We start from the raw sequence: 19,167 nt of genomic DNA, 5'->3' as shown, positions 1-19,167 counted from the left end.
GTCTCTTAATTATGAGTCATAGCCAAAAATACTTGAGAATCCTTGCCTGGAAGCTGAGAATACTTACTACCTTCCCTAAAATCTTTGTCAAAGTCCTTCATTAGGCTCAAGTGAAACAAGCCACAATAAGTTTAATTACATTCTTAATATAATCTTATTGATCTACCAAAAAAATACATCATTTGGTCACTGGAGAAAAAAAAAGGAACAGTACGAGCAATATTCAAGCATTGCTAGAATGCCAGGCATAAATTATGTTATTTCTACCAATCATGGAGATACAAAGATTACTAAAGAAATGTAACATCAATTTTCTTTTACCACCACCCAATTTTAACCATTTAACTACTCCAAATTTTAGGGATTAAACACCAATCGATGCATATTTACAATGCATAGCAATACTTTCTGAATTTCCAGTAAAATACCTTACTCTCCCCCAAGTGAGAAAATATGGCCTAATTCTCCTTGAAGAATAGAGAGTATATATTACAGCTCTGAAATATTCTTTCAGAAAACTTCCTGCCTGGGGACACCTGGGTGGCTCAGCAGTTGAGCCTCTGCCTTTGGCTCAGGGTGTGATCCTGGAGTTTTGGGATTGAGTCCCACATTGGGCTCCCTGCATGGAGCCTGCTTCTCCCTCTGCCTATGTCTCTGCCTCTCTCCCTGTGTCTCTCGTGAATAAATAAATAAAATCTTTAAAAAATAAGAAAAAAAAGAAAACGTCCCGCCTTAAACAACAATCCATTTTAATAACTGAGATAAAATAAAATTGTATCTATCAATTCACTAAGCCTTTAGGTTTAAGTAGCTCAGTGTCTGAACAATGCTAATGGCATTTGTGGTGGATAATTCTTGTTTTGGACTGTTATCCTTGGTCCCTGACCACGAAATGCTAGTGGTATATCCTCCCTCCTCCATAGACATTGCAACAACCAAAAATGGTCCCATACTTTTCCAATTACCCTCTGGAGATACGGTACCTCTGCCATTAAGAAACACTAAAAAATTTAGCTGATACTCTCCTTAGATCAACTGATTGTCACATAATGAATTGTAGCCTCGAATTCAGGGCAGAGATGTCAGCCAGCTACCAGTGCCTTGAATTTAACTATTTCCAAGGTAGCATTAAGATCATATAGCCCGAAATAAAGAGAATATTTACCATTTTTTTCCTAGCACAGGCAGTCCTTGGCTGTTATTTTTAAAAATGGTATGCAGCAAATGTAAACATCCAAGAAAAAAAAAGATTAACGTATGGATTCTACAAGCCTTCTAAGTTAAATCTTTATCTCCATTTCCGCCAAATTTCACAAAGAAAGGAGAGAATTAGAGAAGAAATATCTAAGATTATTTCCTTGAACAAAGTCTACAAGTATATTTTATATGTTTATGTATACATGTCTAGTGCACAGATTTAAGGGAAAAGTCACTGAATTATATGTGACCAGTTTTATCAGATTGAAAAGAATATGTAACACTTACTAAATACTTGTGACCAGAAAGTAGCAAATGTTTATTCAATTCTTGCAGCAAGCTTATGAGGGCATTATTATTTCCCCCATTACAGAGAGGAGAATATTGAGGTACAGAGAAGTTGAACAACCTGTACAAGATCTCCTAGTGATTAAGTGGCTGAGCCAGGGTTCAAATTCAGATTAATGCCAGAGTTCTCACTAAAGGCTGTATTGTTTCAAGGCACAGATAAGATGGGAGGAAGAGATTTTAAAAGCAAAAAAAGAGGGGTGCTTGGGTAGCTCAGTAGGTTGAGTGTCCAATTCTTTTTTCTTTTTTAAGATTTTTTTTTAATGTATTTATTCATGAGAGACACAGAGAGATAGGCAGAGACACAAGCCGAGGGAGAAGCAGGCTCCATGCAGGGAGCCTGATGTGGGACTTGATCCTGGGTCTCCAGGATCAGGCCCTAGGCTGAAGGCAGCACTAAACCGCTGAGCCACTTAGGCTGCCCCGAGCGTCCGATTCTTGATTTCAGCTCAGGTCATGATCTCAGGGTCTGGGGATCAAGCCTTGGGCTCTGCACTGAGTGTGGAGTCCACTTAAGATTCTCTCCCTCTTCCTTTGCCCCTACCCCATCTAAAAAAATAATAAATAAAAATAATAAGTGGGAAAAAATAAAATTAATAAAAGCAGGAAAGAATTTGTCTGAAAACTATGAAAAATGTTAATACTCCACTAAAGTACAATTAGGAAAAAGTTCTCAGCAAAAATTCCTACAACCAAAAAAAACTAGATTTTCAACCCAAGGCTCTTCAGCAATCAAATTTAAACTCTGTACTTAAAAAAAACAAAACAAAACAAAACAAAAAACCCTGTACTTAAAAGTTCACATTACAAAGAAGCTCAAATTAAATGACCTGTGAACTCCATTTTGTACATATTACCTTGCACATAATATTCAACTTTATTTTTTTTTTAAGATTTTATTTACTTATTCATGAGAAATAGAGGCAGAGACACAGGCAGAGGGAGAAGCAGGCTCCATGCAGCGAGCCCGATGTGGGACTCAATCCCAGGACCGTGGGATCACACCCTGAGTCAAAGACAGGCACTCAACCACTGAGCCACCCAAATGTCCCAATACTCAACTTTATTTTTTTTTTAAGATTTTATTTATTTATTTATTCATGAGAGAGAGAGAGAGAGAGAGAGAGGCACAGACACAGGCAGAGGGAGAAGCAGGCTCCATGCAGGGAGCCCGACGTGGGACTTGATCCTGGGTCTCCAGGATCACGCCCTGGGCTGAAGGCAGCGCTAAACCGCTAAGCCACCGGGGCTGCCCCCCAATACTCAACTTTAAAACACTGTTAGCCCGTTTAGTTTGTTGCCTAGGTGGCATTTAATTGTGACAACCATATGTTACTTATGTACAAAAGATATTTTTAAAAAATAATTTTTACTCTAATCAATTATATATTACAAAGGAGAAAAGGCACCTACCCACTGGGTAAATCTGGCAGACAGAAACTTAACCCAAAGTGAGATTTAACGTGAGATTTAATGAAACTACCATTGTGGCCCTCCTGATGTGCAGCACTAAAAAAGACAAAACATCTTGCCTACAATATTTATCCTGAAGCAACTCAGGAGGAGAAAGATAAATTCAAATTGAAGAATAGTCTACAAAACAGCTCATCTCTCAAAATGTCAATGTCATGAAAGACACCTCTCCCTTCTTAAAACCAGGCTTTAGGAACTGTTTTAGGGTAAGAGACAGGACAACTAAATGCAATGTAATCCTTGACTGAATTCTAGATCTCAAAGCTTTAACATAAAGTAAACAACATTATTAAAACCAGGGAAACATACAATATAGACTGTACATTAGATGATAATATATCAATACTAAATAAAGTTCCTGAGTATACTAACTGTACTGCAGTTGTGTAAGAGAAATCTCTTTATTCTCTGGAAATCAATGCCAAAATACTTAAGAGCAAAGTATCATGTCTGCAAGTAACTCTAAAATGTTTCAGCAAAATATAAATATGTGTGCATGTATGCATGTACATGTATGCATGCATGTATGTGTGTGTGGAGAGAGAACACAAAAATGTGGCAACATGTTCAAAATTGATAAATTTAGTCAAAAGGGTATATTGCTGACCACTCTACCATTCTTAACACTATTCTGAAGGTTTAAATGTCATCAAAATAAAAGACTGGAGCAGAAAATAATCCAAGACACAAAACTCAGGAATCTTAATGTAAGTATTACCTAAGGAATTAAGGCAGAATAACAGAATTATTCTCTTTGGTGAGGCTCCTGGGTGGTGCTGTCAGTTGAGCACCTAACTCTTGATTTCAGCCCAGGTCATGATCTCAGGGTCTTGAGATCAAGCCCTGCATTGGGCTCCACTCTCAGCAAGGAGTCTGCTTCAGATTCTCGCTCTCTCCTTCTCTCCTCTGCCTTGCACTGGAGCACATGTTCTCTCCCCTCCCCCTTTTCTCTCTCACAAATAAATAAATTTTAGAAAAAAAGAATCATTCTCAAGCAGCCCTGGTGGCGCAGTGGTTTAGCCCCACCTGCAGCCTAGGGCGTGATCCTGGAGACCCAGGATTGAGTCCCACGTTGGGCTCCCTGCATGGAGCCTGCTTCTCCCTCTGCCTGTGTCTCTGCCTCTCTCTGTGTGTCTCTCATGAATAAATAAATAAAATCTTAAAAAAAAAAAAAAAGAATCATTCTCTTTAGTAAAAGTAGGAAAAGAAAAGAAATGAATCAAGAAGCAGAAGTCATGGGGCAGGACAGGAATTCAGACCACCATGACTCAAACCTCTATCTTCCTGTCATTATAACCCCAAGTACAAACATAGTATTGGCAGGAACCAAGTAAGCAAAGTTCTGCATGCAGAAACAATGAGTGTTCACTCACCTACCAATATTTATTAAATATCTATGTGCCAGACACTATGGCAGCAGTACAAATAAGAACAAAGGCCCTGGAATCAGAGCGTGCAGGTTCAAATCCCAGCACTACCAAATGCCAGGTCTACCATTTGCTATTTGTGTAACTTTTAGCAAATTACTCAATCTCTCTGTGCTTTGATATTTTCATTTTTAAAGGGAAAATAATAGGGGCACCTGGGTGGCTCAGTCAGTTGAGAGTCTGCCTTCAGCTCAGGTCATGATCCTGGGGTCCTGGGATCAAGCTCTGCATCAGGCTCACTGCTCAGTGGGGAGCCTGCTTCTCCTTCTCCTCCCCACTCATGCTCTCTGTTGCTCTGTCACTCTCTCTCTCTCAAATAAACAAAAATCTCTAAAAAAAAATTAAAAATTAAAAAATAAAGGGAAGGCAATAATAGTACCTAATTTAAAGGATTGTTGTAGAAGATTAGGTAACACAACAAATGTAAAATGCTATAATATTGCCTGGCATCTATATACTAAACAACCCAATAGATACTAGCTACTTTTGTGTGTTACTATTAGGCCTAGAGATACTAAGTCAAAGAAGATATGGCTTCTTCCCTCAGGGTTTTTGCAGTCTATCTAGAGAAGCAAACAGGAATCAATGTCCAGAGAATAGTGTGATAAGCAGTATGGTAAAGGTACTGTAAGAGCACAGGTTTAATTTAAATTAAACAAAGAAAATAAAGTTTACCACAAATGGGACCAGAGATGATTTCTAAAGAACAAGTAGTTATTTCCTATTCAAAGAGAGTAATTAACCGTTTGAGACAATGGTAGAAGCATGAAAACATTAATAGGAAAAAGCATGTCATCAGCTGAAGTTAAGTGAACAAGAATGAAAAGTACAGCAGGAAAAACTTAAAGGAAAGCAGGAGCCAGATCATAAATGGCTTGTGTGATAAGGTGAGTTTGGACTTTTTCCTGAAAGCTACAAGGAGCCACTGAAAACAGAGAAATAGAGATATGATGTGGGATCCCTGGGTGGCGCAGCGGTTTGGCGCCTGCCTTTGGCCCGGGGCACGATCCTGGAGACCCGGGATCGAATCCCACGTCGGGCTCCCGGTGCATGGAGCCTGCTTCTCCCTCTGCCTGTGTCTCTGCCTCTCTCTCTCTCTGTGACTATCATAAATAAATAAAAGTTAAAAAAAAATTAAAAAAAAAAAAAAAAAAAAGAGATATGATGTGATTAAATCTCCATGTCAGCAAAATCACCTGGATAGCCAAGTGAAAGGCAATTTAAAGAGGTGACAAGTCCAGTTAGAATTCTACTACAGTAACACAGAGGGATAAAAATATATAGGCTTCAACTCTTAAGTATATTACCTAAGAGATGAGAAAACATGCATCCACATGAAAACCTGTACACAAATAGTCATAGTAGCATTATTCTTAAGAGCCAAAGGCTAGAAACAACCCAAATGTCCATTAACTGATACATGGATTTTTAAAATATGGTATATCCATACGATGAAATATTATTCATCCTTAAAAAGGAATGAAGTTCAGGGGCACCCAGGTGGCTCAGTGGTTGAGCATCTGTCTTCAGCTCAGGCCGTGATCCCAGGGTCCTGGGATGGAGTCCCACATTGGACTCCCCACAGAGAACCTGCTTCTCCCTCTGCCTGTGTCTCTGCCTCTCTCTCTGTGTGTGTCTCTCATGAATAAATAAATAAAATCTTAAAAAAAAAAAGGAATGAAGTTCTGACATCTGCTACAACATAGATGAGACTTGAAAACATGAGGCTAAGTGAAAGAAGCCAGTCTACAAAAGAGCATATGTTGTATGAGTCTATTTATATGAAACACCTAGAACAACCAAATCCATAGAGAGAGCTGTAGAAGGAAGCCAGCTGCTCTGTCATGATAACACTCAAGCAATCCTACATAGAGGTCTATCTGCAAAGGAAATGAAGCCTCCAGCCAATAGCCAGTGAGAAACCATGGTCTCCTGCCACAGCCATGTAAGTAAGCTTAGAAATGGATCCTCTGGCCCCAGTCAAGTCTTTAGATAACCAGAGCACCAGCAAACATTATGAATACAACCTCAAAGCCAGAATCACTCAGTTAAGCTGCTCCTAAATTCCTGAGCCACAGAAACTATATGACACAATGTTGTTCTGTGTTTTTGGTTTCTTGGTTTTTTAATATTTTATTTTATTCATGAGAGACATACAAAGAGAGACAGAGACATAGGCAGAGGGAGAAGCAGGCTCCCTCTAAGGAGCCTGATTTGAGACTCAATTCCAGGACCCTGGGATCACAACCTGAACCAAAGGCAGATGCTCTGAGCCACCCAGGTGCCCTGAGATAACGCTTATTATTGTTGTAAGCTGCTGAGTTTTAGAATAATTTGCTATGCTGAAACAGATAATTTATTGAATTTATTAATTCTCCAATAAAACTTTTAAAAGTTCAGGGTACCTGGCTGGCTCAGTCAGTAGAGCATTCCACTTTTGATCTCAGGGTTATAATAAGTTCAAGCCCAACACTGGATGTAGAGTTTACTTAAAAATAAAATATTTGGGGGATCCCTGGGTGGCTCAGCAGTTTAGTGCCTGTCTTTGGCCCAGGGCGTGATCTTGAGTCCCGGGATTGAGTCTGCGTCAGGCTCCCTGCATGGAGCCTGCTTCTCCCTCTGCCTGTGTCTCTGCCTCTCTCCCTCTCTCTCTCTCTCTCTCTTATGAATAAATAAAATCTTTTAAAAAAATAAAATAAAATCTTTAAAAATAAAAAACTTTTAAAAGTCCGTGTGTACTAGTATATTCATTTACCTTATTTACTAAGCAACTGAACATTCATGTACAGAGAAAAATTCTCCAATTAGCAAATAGCTAATCTACATATACAAAGAAAAATAACCAGATAAATGATTCCCTTAATTCTTTTTATTTTTTTAAATGATTCCCTTTAAAAACAAATAAGTAAACAGGAAACCAAGAACACAAGAACTTCGTTTTAAAGATTTATTGAAAAAAAAGAAAGAAAGAAAGATAGATAGATAAGATTGATTTATTGAGAGCACAAAGCCCAATGCAGGGCTCGATCTCACAACTCAGATCATGACCTGAGCTGATATCAAAAGTTAAGTGCTTAACCAACTGAGCCACCCAGGTGCCCAAATACTAAAGCTTTTATTGAAAGGCCTGAAGTATTATAGAATAGTCTTTCAAGGAAAAAAAAAAAAAAAAAAAAACTTCAAATAAAATCTAAAGCCACTATTCAAGAAAGGTTACACTTTTGGGACCCCTAGGTGGCTCAGCGGTTGAACATTTGCCTTCGGCTCAGGGCATGATCCCAGGGTCCAGGGATCAAGTCCCACATTGGGCTCCCTGTAGGGAGCTTGCATCTCTCTCTGCCTCTTTCATGAATTAAAAAAAAAAAAAAAAAAAAGATTAATAACTAAAAAGATTTAGTTATTTACTTATGAGAGATAGAGAGACAGAGAGAGAGAGAAAGAGACAGGCAGAGAGAGACAGTTGACCTGCAGTAAGCAACTAATACAAAAATAAGGAGGGAAATAAGCAATGGGAAAACTCTGTCAGAAGAAGATTAAATCTGATACAGAACTTAGCAAAATTTGTATAGGATATAAAGTTAGAAAGTCATGTTTACGAGGGATCTTTTTTATTATTCAATTAATTACCATACACTGTATTTTTAGTTTTGGAGGTAGAGTTTAGTGATTCATCAGTTTTATATAATACCCAGTACTCATTACATCACGTGCCTCCCTTAATATCCATCACCTAGCTATCCCATCCCCCCATCCTCTCCAGCAACTCTCAGTTTGTTTCCTATGGTTAAGAGTCTTACAGGGGATCTTTTTGGGGAGCTGGGAATATAACACCAGAGTATAGTAATAGTTACACAACTCTACAAATTTACTAAAATTATTGACTTATACACTTTAAACAGGCAAATTTTGCAGTATATAAATTACACATCAATAAAGCTATTACTTAAAAAGTGGTATTTGTGGGACACCTGGGTGGCTCAGCGGTTGAGCACATGCCTTTGGCCCACGGTGTGATCCTGGAGTCCCGGGATGGAGTTCCACGTCGGGCTCCCTGCATGGAGCTTACTTCTCTCTCTGCCTATGCCTCTGCCTCTCTCTGTGTCTCTCATGAATAAATAAAATCTTTTTTTTATCTTTTTTTTTAAAGATTTATTTATTTATTTATTTATGATAGACAGAGAGAGAGAGAGAGAGAGGCAGAGACACAGGAGGAAGGAGAAGCAGGCTCCATGCCAGGAGCCCGACGTGGGACTCGATCCCGGGACTCCAGGATCGCGCCCTGGGCCAAAGGCAGGCGCCAAAACGCTGAGCCTAAATAAAATCTTAAAAAAAAAGTGGTATTTGTCTGCTGAAGCAAGAAGGGAGAATTTTGTTATTAGAGTTCCTGACCGAAGAAAGAAAAGCCAAGAGAAAAAATACAACAATTCATTCTATAGACAGGAAAATAAAAATGAAAATTGTCACATATTAAGAAATATTAATGTTTCCATTTCAGCCCAATAAAGGACAGTATTGTGTCACTAGGTAACTCTCTATAAACCTTGCTAAGACCACAAAAGCTATTTTAAGAGTAAAAAGACAATAGATTTGGAGACATTAAATGTGGAATCAGGGGAAAAAATACTCCACCTTAATTTCCTATCACCTGGGAGAGAGGTAACAATTTATTCTAATCCCATATGTCTGAGATGTAGAGATGGTATCTCCTATCAGAGAAGAATTTCAAGAGGAAATTTTAAAGCAGAAAATCAAATCTAGAATCATTCCAAAAGAATGTATGACAATTTCTTTACCAGCAAGATGACAACAGTCAATTCCCTCAGCCAGCAAAAGATCCAAATGGGGAATTTTTTGGTATTTTTGGAGAAGTTTAATTTGCATTGGTTCAGGGGCTTTTGCAGAAGTTGCCCAACACAGCAGCACTGTATTTTACTCACCCATGTGCAACTACAGAGACCAAGCAAAACTGCACCTATAAACAACCACAATTCACATTTGCTTTGAGCTATGAAAATATTAACCTACTCTGACTTCAGCAAAGCCTGGCTCAAGAGTCTCAACTTCCCAAAACAGCTAAGGTGTCTCTAATTTCAGATCTGCTAGTCTCCTTTCTGCCTTTGGCTAAATCAGTAGCAACTCTGTTTTTATTTTCCAGATAAAAACAAAAACAAAAAAATTCCATTAACTCATGTAGGTATTTTTTTTTCCTTCATAAAAGAAGGTTCTAGCAGACATATATGAAGTAACATGTATCAATATCTAAACCTCTTCCTTCTAAGTGGCTACAAAAAAGATCAGAATAGTTCAAGGAAGTGATATCCATGATGTCATCCACTTAGACTTGAAAAAGTACAATATCAATGAACTTTGTATGTTTCAATAAAAGAACACATTGTGAAAATTTACAGTAGCATGCCTAATCCTTAGGCATTCAGTAAATTTTAGTTTCTTTCCTTTCCATTAATCCTTACAGTATTTCCATGAAATAGTTCTTATTTATACTATCCCCAATAAAAAGCAGGAAAACAGAAAGAAGATAATTTCCTGAGTGACCATCCAGACCAGACATGATATTCAGGCCTCCAGATGATAATGAAGGAAATTAAACTTTCATCAACTCTTCTACCTCTCTTCCTAGGCAGCAGTGTCAATTCCAAGGACCATGTTCCTTTTGCTACAGAAAGTAGCTCAATGGGGCACCTGGCTGGCTCAGTTGCTGGAGCATGCAACTGTTGATCTCAGGGTTGTAAGTTCAAGCCCTACATCAGACATAAAGCTTACTTAAAAAAAAAAAAAAAAAAAGTAACTCAACTGTTTTTCCTTGTAGCAACATATTTATGATTACTGTTCTTTGTAACTGAGAGCAAGGAATCTCAAGAATTTTTGCTGTTCTACCTGCAGGTACAAGAATCCAAGATTGTCAGCAACCTCTGGACCCTCTACAAAGTTCATAGGATTCCTGGTTGGAGGGATTGTAGGGAGTAGTGTCACCATCTTTTTGGCTATCAAGTTCACTCTCTGAGTGATCCAAGTTTCCTGCAATCATGAGCAATGGGATCTCCACATACCTAAGAACACAGAAAACTAGAACTAGGTGAACCAGCACTACCTTACTTTGACAGGAAATGTTCTGACGGAAATAGGTTTGCAGAGCTGTGTGAAGCTGCCATCTATAGCTTTCTGCAGGCATCTGACACAAGACAGATACAGGAGCCAAAACCATATCTGCTGTATTTTTGTTTAGCCCAGAACTTAAGATAGGAACACAAGCATGTTACCGTCAAATCAAACTTTAGTGGTTGCAGATAGACAGATTCTGTCACCAGTAACAAAATTTATAATTACCATGATGGCCTGGCTACTGTCAAAACAGGCCCTCTGTTGCATTTAGTCTACTATTCACATAAGCTACAGAACATTAAAGTGACCAGAAGAGTTAGCCCATTACCCCAAGTCAGTTTACACAATGGCTCTAATACAAGAGCTTCTGCCCTCCAAGGACTGGATCACGGTTTGTATATACATGTGTGAATTCATGGTTCTGCAATACAACCACCAAAATGCGTAACTGGTTATGCTGTTTCTCGGCATTCAATAAATTTTAACAAGATACTGTATGTAGTCCACAACATTAGAAGACTGACCGTCACAGGGCTATGAGAGTGCATCCTTAAACAATAATCAAATCTGATCTATAATTCAAACTGTAAATATTAACAGAACAGCTTAGGAAAGGAGCAGGGAAATGTAAATAAACCTGGAACCTACCTTGTTTACAACTCCCACAGACAGATGAAATTCAATTCCATGCCAACCATACCCCTCGATCACTAAAACACAAACAGAAAAATAAAAGTTCATGCAATATAAGCAGTTCTTCCAGTTCCTAAAGGGCATTTGGTTTCAAAGGTATGAAGCTGTTTATCTCCTTTCTATCCTCTTCATGCCTACAACAGTCTTTGAGTTCTGTCACTGGCAAAAATGCCCAGATAGGTGGAGCTAAGTGATAGGTAACACTTGACTGAGCACTTACTATATATGCTAGGCACTGTTCTAAGCACTTAAATGTTCTAATTTAATCTTCAACAACCCTGTGAGTTGATTACTCTTAAGTCATTTTACATCCAAATCACAACTGAACTATACCTCTGGAAATTGCTCTTACTGGTGTTAAGAAATGCCTTTTAAATAAATGTAGGTGATCTCGACCACTGTAGCTGGGCTGTCTCAATAGCTGATATATCTACAAATGTTCCATATTCATCCATTCATTATGTATTTCTTGAGTTCTCACAATGTGCTGAGCACTATACCAGGTGCTAAAGAGGATTTATCCTGTCTTTTAAGAGAAACTAGTTGGGGAGATCAGACTATACTACAAGAAATGGTTCAAGAAATGGAACGCCCTTGGGCAGCCCGGTGGCTCAGCGGTTCAGCGCCACCTTCAGCCCAGGGCCTGATCCTGGAGATCTGGGATCGAGTCCCACATCAGGCTCCCTGCACGGAGCCTGCTTCTCCCTCTGCCAGTCTCACTCGCTCTCTCTCTCTCTCTCTCTGTGTGTCTCTCTCATGAATAAATAAAATCTTTAAAAAAAATGGAATGCCCTTTTATGAGGTATACTCTCTTGTACAACTATTCAGTAAAAACAATAAGCTTTGACAAAAGGGGAGGAAAGCTTCACATAAAAGCCAGACCTTTAAAAAAAGGTACATCAGCAAAGAGGGGAGAAAGGCTTTTCAGGCAAGGAAATGTGACCAAAAACAGGGTGGCAGGGACACATTGTGTATCTGAGGTCCTTCATAATCTGAAGCACCCAGCCACTGATCTCCCTCCTCTTTCCATTAGCTGTACCAAACTTCTTACTTCTGGGATATACAATCTTTGATAGTTCCACAGTTTTCTTACTGCATAAAATGCCCCCCTACCCCTTTACCTGGTAGGTAGCATTAACTAATCCTAGTAAACAGTAGGCACTCAATAAACTACAGCTAGTTAGAAATCATTTTTATTATTAAAGGTTCAATTGAAACATTTTTCTAAAGCCTTTCCCAACTCCCCAGAGTTAATCTACTTGCCTCTCCACCACACTCACATGGCATTTGTCCATTTTTCCATTAGAGCGATAAAACATTTTATTGTCCCCACGTTTCCTCTTTCTTTTTCTCTTACTTGTCTGAACAGGAATCATCTTTCATACAACTCAATGTGCCCTAAGACCTAACACAGTGTCTGGCACATAACAGGTGCCCGTTATAGTATTGTTGACTGAAATACCATTGACCCAAATTTACAAAATAAATAATAAAAGGATTCCTCTAAAACGTCAGTTCCTTTAGTACATTTAAATGATCGTTTGTCAAAATCTCATGCACTTCTACATTTTCATGAATACATCTGCTATATAACTATGCCAACAATTCATGTACAAAAAGTCAAAGTGAAAATAAAAAGTCAAAGTGGATTCACTAAAAACTACCAGGCTCACTACTTTTTGCTTAACAACAAAATGAGGTCTTCATTCATGCCAACTGAGACAGAAAAAATTAACTGAATTGATAATTTAGATATTGTGGCTGGAGACCATTCTCAGGGAAATAGTGCCACAGCTTTGTATGCAGTCTGCATGTTTAAATAGGTATTTATATTGGCTTTAGCCATGGATCGTGGAGGTTACAAATTTAGAAGTCCAATCATAAATCCAAGATTTATTTATAGAAACTTTCCATATGGTAGGAGTTTAAGAAGTAAAACAGCAGCCTTTTTGCCTGCCGAAAGCAGAGAGTAGCAGAGCGCCAAAGGAATAAACCCTCTCCTGACTCTGCTCCTGGCACTGTTCAAAGCAGAGGAAGAAATGTGCAGGGCAAGCAAGAGCCTTGCTGAAAACCAGTCACCCAGGGCAACGGGCATTTTGAATGTCTGTGCTATCCAAGGCTTAAATATTAATTGTATACATGCCCATGTTCATTTAAAGCACAACTTGTGGCTTGGAACTTAAAAAATATTCTAATGTGCTAGTTTGTCCACATATTAATGGAGTCAGCCAGGTTTTAACATGCCAAGCTTAAAATACTCTCTAAATCATTATGCAAAGGTATGAACTCAATCCTTTATTCTCAGGAAAAGGCACTTAAGGGAGAAAGACTAAAGCAGAAGTATTTCTAGGGAAGCCATAACAGAAAAAGCCAACTCCTACACAGTGATGAGTTATCTTTTAAAAATAGATGAATAGAAAGAAGATATAAGATAATGACAATTTACTTACAATTATTAACATCAAAATGAGATCCAGGATTTTAGTTCAATGTTGTCAGAGAATGCATTTTGAAACTGACTTCTAAACGAGACCTTCTTATAAAAAAGTTGTTTTAGTCATCCACTGACTAAGCCCCTTTAGAATCCAGTCTTATGCTACACTGAAATGAATTATATTTTTATGTGAACGGTATTATAAACAAAGTTCTTCTAATCTTTTATATTACTAGCTTTAGAAAAATTCCAATAAAATGACTAAAACTTTATAACTAAACCCTGGAAGTTTACACATCCAATCCCTTCATTCTCAGTTGGGAAACCAGAGTAGAAGAGGTTCAGTGACTTGATAACATAAAAACTTGGGCCAGAATCTGATTACTAGTCCAGTGTATTTATCCTACTACATATTACAGAACACACAGCTTTATTAAGATAGAAAATGCTTTGGAAATTATAGCAGAAGAAAAATTTAAATACCTACAAGCTTTCCCTAACTGAAAATAATTTAAAAATTAAATGTGTGTGCCCTGAAGTTTTAGAAAGGCTGTTTCTTTAAAAAATTAGGCATTAGGGACGCCTGGGTGCCTCAGCAGTTGAACAGCTGCCTTCGGCTCAGGACGTGGTCCTGGAGTTCTGGGATCAAGTCTCGTGTCAGGCTCCTACATGGAGCCTGCTTCTCCTCCCTCTGTGCCTCTCTCTGTCTCTGTGTTTTTATTTATTCATGAGAAACAGAGAGAGAGAGAGAGGCAGGGACATAGGCAGAGGAAGAAGCAGGTTCCATGCAGGGAGACTGATGCGGGACTCGATCCCAGGACTCCAGGATCATGCCCTGGGCCAAAGGCAGGCACTAAACCGCTGAACCACCCAGGAAATCCCCCTAAAATATAACGTTTTCTTAATGACTGAATGACTCTCCTATGCTTACAAATATGACTGCAGGAGAAGGAGCTGAATGACCTAGCTGGTTATTGTATCACCCACCAGAAAGCACATCTCCACCATCACTGAAGTCTGAGCATCCGTGTGGGGAACACCTGCCTTCATTGTGGAACAGCATATCTGTGCCCTCCCTACACATACTCCCACTCTCATGCATGCACAGCTACACCTAAAGGAGAGGGGTTCGGGGGTGGGGGTTAAAGTATATGTTAAAATATATTTCACATAAAATTTAGCATTTTAACCATTCTTTTTTAATTTTTTTTTTTATTTATTTATGATACTCACACAGAGAAAGTGAGAGAGAGAGGCAGAGACACAGGCAGAGGGAGAAGCAGGCTCCATGCACCGGGAGCCCGACGTGGGATTTGATCCCGGGTCTCCAGGATCGCGCCCCGGGCCAAAGGCAGGCGCCAAACCACTGCGCCACCCAGGGATCCCATTTTAACCATTCTTAACGTGTACAATTCAGTGGCAACAAGTGCATTCACAATGTTGTGCAACCATCACCACTATCCATCTCCAGAATTTTTCATCATCCGAAATAGAAACGCTACCCGTTAGACAGTAACTCCCCATTTCTCCTCCCTCTGGTCCCTGATAAGATCTACTCTACTTTCTATCTCTATGTATTTGCCTATTCTATAAGCCTCATGTAAGTGAAATCATACAATATCTGTCTCTTTGTATCCAGGAACCTTTCACTTAGCATAATGTCTTCAAGTTTCATTCACCTTGTAGCATGTATCAGAATTTTCTTTTTAATGCTAAATAACATTCTATTGTATGTACATTATCACATTTTGTTTACCCATTCATCAGTGGAGGGACACTTAGATTGTTTCCACCTTTTGGCTACTGTAAATAATGCTGCTGTAAACATTGATGTACGAGTATCTGTTTAAGTCCCCACTTTCAATTCTTTTGAGTGTCACTCAGGAGTAGAATTGCTGAATTGTATGGAAATTTTATGTTTAACATTCTGAGGAACCAAAATTGCTTTTCACGGTGGCTGTACCAGTGTATATTCTCACCAATGATGCACGAGGGTTCCAGTTTCTCCTCAGGTTTTTTTTGTTGTTGTTGTTGTTTTGTTTTGTTTTTGATAATAGCTATCCTAACAAGTCTCAAGTGGTATCTCATTGTGGTTTTCATTTACATTCAAAGGAAAGGGTCCTTCTGTCTATGGCTTTAATATATTTTGTATCTGAAAGTGTTTCTATGGCACTTGCCCATTTCCACTCCACAAAGATGTGTCTTATCTTCTGGCTCTCCATGATGGTTCTCAAGAATCTACCACTCATTCCCTGCACTAGTCACTTCAAATCTTGTCCACTATGACTACCACCATACTCTGCTTTCTCTGCCTTTCTTGCACATCCTTTCACCTATGCTTCTCAAAAAACACTGATCTATTTATAACCAGACATTGCCAGTTTAATCAACACACTCCTTCAACTTCTGAAAGAACCAACTACTCCCAGCACTTTTGGCACTTTAAGTCTTCTCAGGAATTGTCAACAATGCTCAAAAATTCTTTCTTGACTATCTAAGGCACTTCCTTTTCTTTTTCTTGGTTTTAGGTTCTGCATTCTTTTGGATGCTTGAAAATGACAGAAAGTTAGTTTAATAACCAAAGTTCTAAGTCTACCTGCATTTAAGCAGAGCTTATAGATATATAAAATGAATCCATTAAACTCACTTTCAAGGAATAATTATGAGAGAGAAATTATATAGATCTTAAAATATAATGAATGTTTTAGGGGGAAAAGGGTAGATCACAATAAAGGGAATCAGAAGTGTTTTTGCAAAGGAGTTATGTTTACATAAGGTGATTAGGGTAGGCCTCACTGAGAAAGTGACATTGAAGCAAGATTTGACAGTGCTGAAGGTTAGCCATATAGGTATCTAGAGGAAGAGCACAGGAAACAGTCACTAAAAAAGCCCTAAGGCAGAAGCAGGACTGTCTCCTTCAAGGAATAGCAAGAAAGCTAATGTGGCTGCAGCAGAGTGAACAAGGGGGATTCAGTAGGTAAGGTCAGAGAGGTTAATAGAAGGCCAGAGAAGATAAGGCCTTATGGGTATTTACTCAAGAGTGTAATGGGGAGCCACAGCACGGTTTCTGAACAGAGGAGTGACATGATCTCACGTAGGTATAATGAGAATGATTCAGGCAGCTGTGCCAAAAGTAAAGAGTAGAAGCTGGGAGATCAGTTAAGAAATGCTACAATAATCCATGCTACAATAATCCAGGCAAGAGAGGACAGTGGCTTTAGACCACTGTCTAAGTAGTAGCAAGAGAGATGGTGAGTTGTTGATTTGGATATATTTTGAACACAGGTCCAGTGAGTTTTCCTGGCAGACTGCACATGGGGTATAAGAGAAATATAAGGTCCAAAGTTTTGACCAGAACTAAAAGAAGAGAGTTGCCATAAAATAAGACAGGGAAAATTGCTGGTGGGGAAAAAGTTTAGAGGAGGAAAATGGATCGTTTTAGTTCTGTGTATGTTGAGTTTGAGACAGCTTCCAAATTTGCAACAAATAAACAGGTTGATGAAATAATGGTTTTTGACATTTCTCTTTTACTATCCTGTATTAGATAATAAACCATAGGTTTAATTTGGTGTAGATTCTACAGTTTTACAACAAATTAATTTCAGCAGTTACCACATACGTGAAAAAAGACATGTTCATAATTTGGTGCTGATTAATTCCCAATCACTGACTACATCTTTTAAAGCCTGATGATCAAGACTGAAATCCACCTCAGTCATAGATATGGAGCCAAATCTCAGTAAATGAGGAAGAGTAACAAAAGAGAACAAGCTCCTGGCATCTATTATCAACACTGAATTCTTCATCCTGACTGCAACTGGAGGATTCCAGTGATCCCAACATATCAACTTCAGTCTGACATAAGTCTTCTTGTTCTAAACACAACTTTTTTTTTTTTTCTCCTTCTATTTCCTGGAAGGTCCCAAAAGAAGAGAATAGTTCAGAGTGTGAGACTAAACACCATTTAGGAAGAAAAAGAATTCAGAGAGGAGCCTATATCAGAATAGCACTATTCCCATATTCTTCTGGTCCAGGCCACTGGAGAAATCACAAAATCATACCATCTCAAGGCTGGAAAGGGATCATCATGTGTCAACAAATATTTTCCAAGTGACCATGTGCTAGATGTTAAGGATACACAGATGATTATGACAAAATCCCTATTCAAGGCACTGTGTACTAAGTATTTTAATAGAGGAATTACCTAAGGGTTATGGGAGTATAAAGGCAAAAATAAGAGTGTATTTTCAAAATAAATTGCCAAGAATTAACTTGGGATGATCATCATATCTACCATCTCCTATCAAAATCATATGGTGATTCAGGCTAAGGAAAAAGCAGAGCTGTAGTCCTAACAGGGCTGGGACTTACACCGCAGCCTCTCAGAATCAGTCTTATTCTCCTATGTGACTAAATAGTTAAAGGTGCTTATGATCATTTCCATCCTCGTTTCATTGCTTTTCCACAAAAAACTGGGATCATGAGAAAACACTGTTCTAGTCCAACCATTTACTCAGTGCCAATCTTCAAATTTTACAAGATAGTACTTAATCCTTTAAAATATTTGCTGAAAGAAAAGAGTGCCTCTCTTCCCTTCCCAAAGGAAATGTTATTTAACCTAGGCTATTTACAGAGGTCTAGGCCACAAGTTTAACTTCTAGAATAAAACTAACCATAACCACTACCGATGCCATGTGACTTTTCCTCTGGCCCAAGTTCTAAACCTTCAACCTTCCAAGGCTTAGGAATCTAACTCTGGGCCTTCTGACACCATTACTTTTCATTTTACTGCTAATTGTGACTCTCAGGAATTCACTCACAAAGAACTACAGGAATTTACTCTAATAATCCACAAACCATATTTCATTTTCATTTTCCAGGCAAAATCTCAAAGGCCTGTAATGCACAATGTCAGAAAGTATCATTCGTCTTTATACATCTCCCAAATTATTTCTGACATATGAGTTTTTACTTATTTGTAACCTCTCTCTACCCAAACAGAAACAACCATGATAATATATTCTAGCAAACTGCTGCTATCTCAGCAATTACAATGGAGTATATGCTTTCAATAGTGAGTCAAGCCTTGGGAGTGGTTTAGCACATGGAAATTCACCAGCTGGCATCTACAATTAGATTCAAGGAGACAAATGGAATTTTTGTATCAGGTTTTTCCAAGAGTTAACTAGTTCTTAAATTGATTATACTCTTCTGAAGTATTTACAGATGAAATGATATCATGTCTGGGATTTGTTTTAAAATATTGAGGAAGAAGGGGGAGCAAGGTTAAACAAGAATGGTCATGTGTTGATAACTGTTGAAGCTGAATGATAGGCACACAGTGGTGGTTCATTTTATTATTCTCTTTATTTTTGTATGTGCTTGAAATTTTCCATAATTAAGATTTTTTTTAAACTTATGTCATGATACTTAACTTGAAAACAAAGAACAAAGTAATTCTTGGGACCAATAAGC

General features: G+C 38.5%; 1 protein-coding gene across 3 annotated transcripts in view; it reads right to left on the bottom strand.

Moving 5' to 3' along the window:
• The window catches only part of MRTFA (myocardin related transcription factor A), a 198,371-nt gene that overhangs the window by 152,722 nt on the left and 26,482 nt on the right, over positions 1–19,167 (bottom strand). For all 3 annotated transcript variants that reach the window (XM_038550462.1, XM_038550458.1, XM_038550459.1), the window contains exon 2: positions 11,214–11,275. Coding sequence is in view for 2 of the 3 variants with exons in the window: in XM_038550458.1 (XP_038406386.1) it covers positions 11,214–11,275 (62 nt within the window). In the remaining variant the exon portion in view is untranslated. The remainder of the gene's footprint in view (positions 1–11,213; positions 11,276–19,167) is intronic.

This window comes from Canis lupus, chromosome 10 (genome assembly GCF_011100685.1).
Source record: "Canis lupus familiaris isolate Mischka breed German Shepherd chromosome 10, alternate assembly UU_Cfam_GSD_1.0, whole genome shotgun sequence".
NCBI lineage: Eukaryota > Metazoa > Chordata > Mammalia > Carnivora > Canidae > Canis > Canis lupus.
The sequence above is the reverse complement of the archived record's forward strand: the minus strand, read 5'-3'. Positions and strand labels throughout refer to the sequence as shown.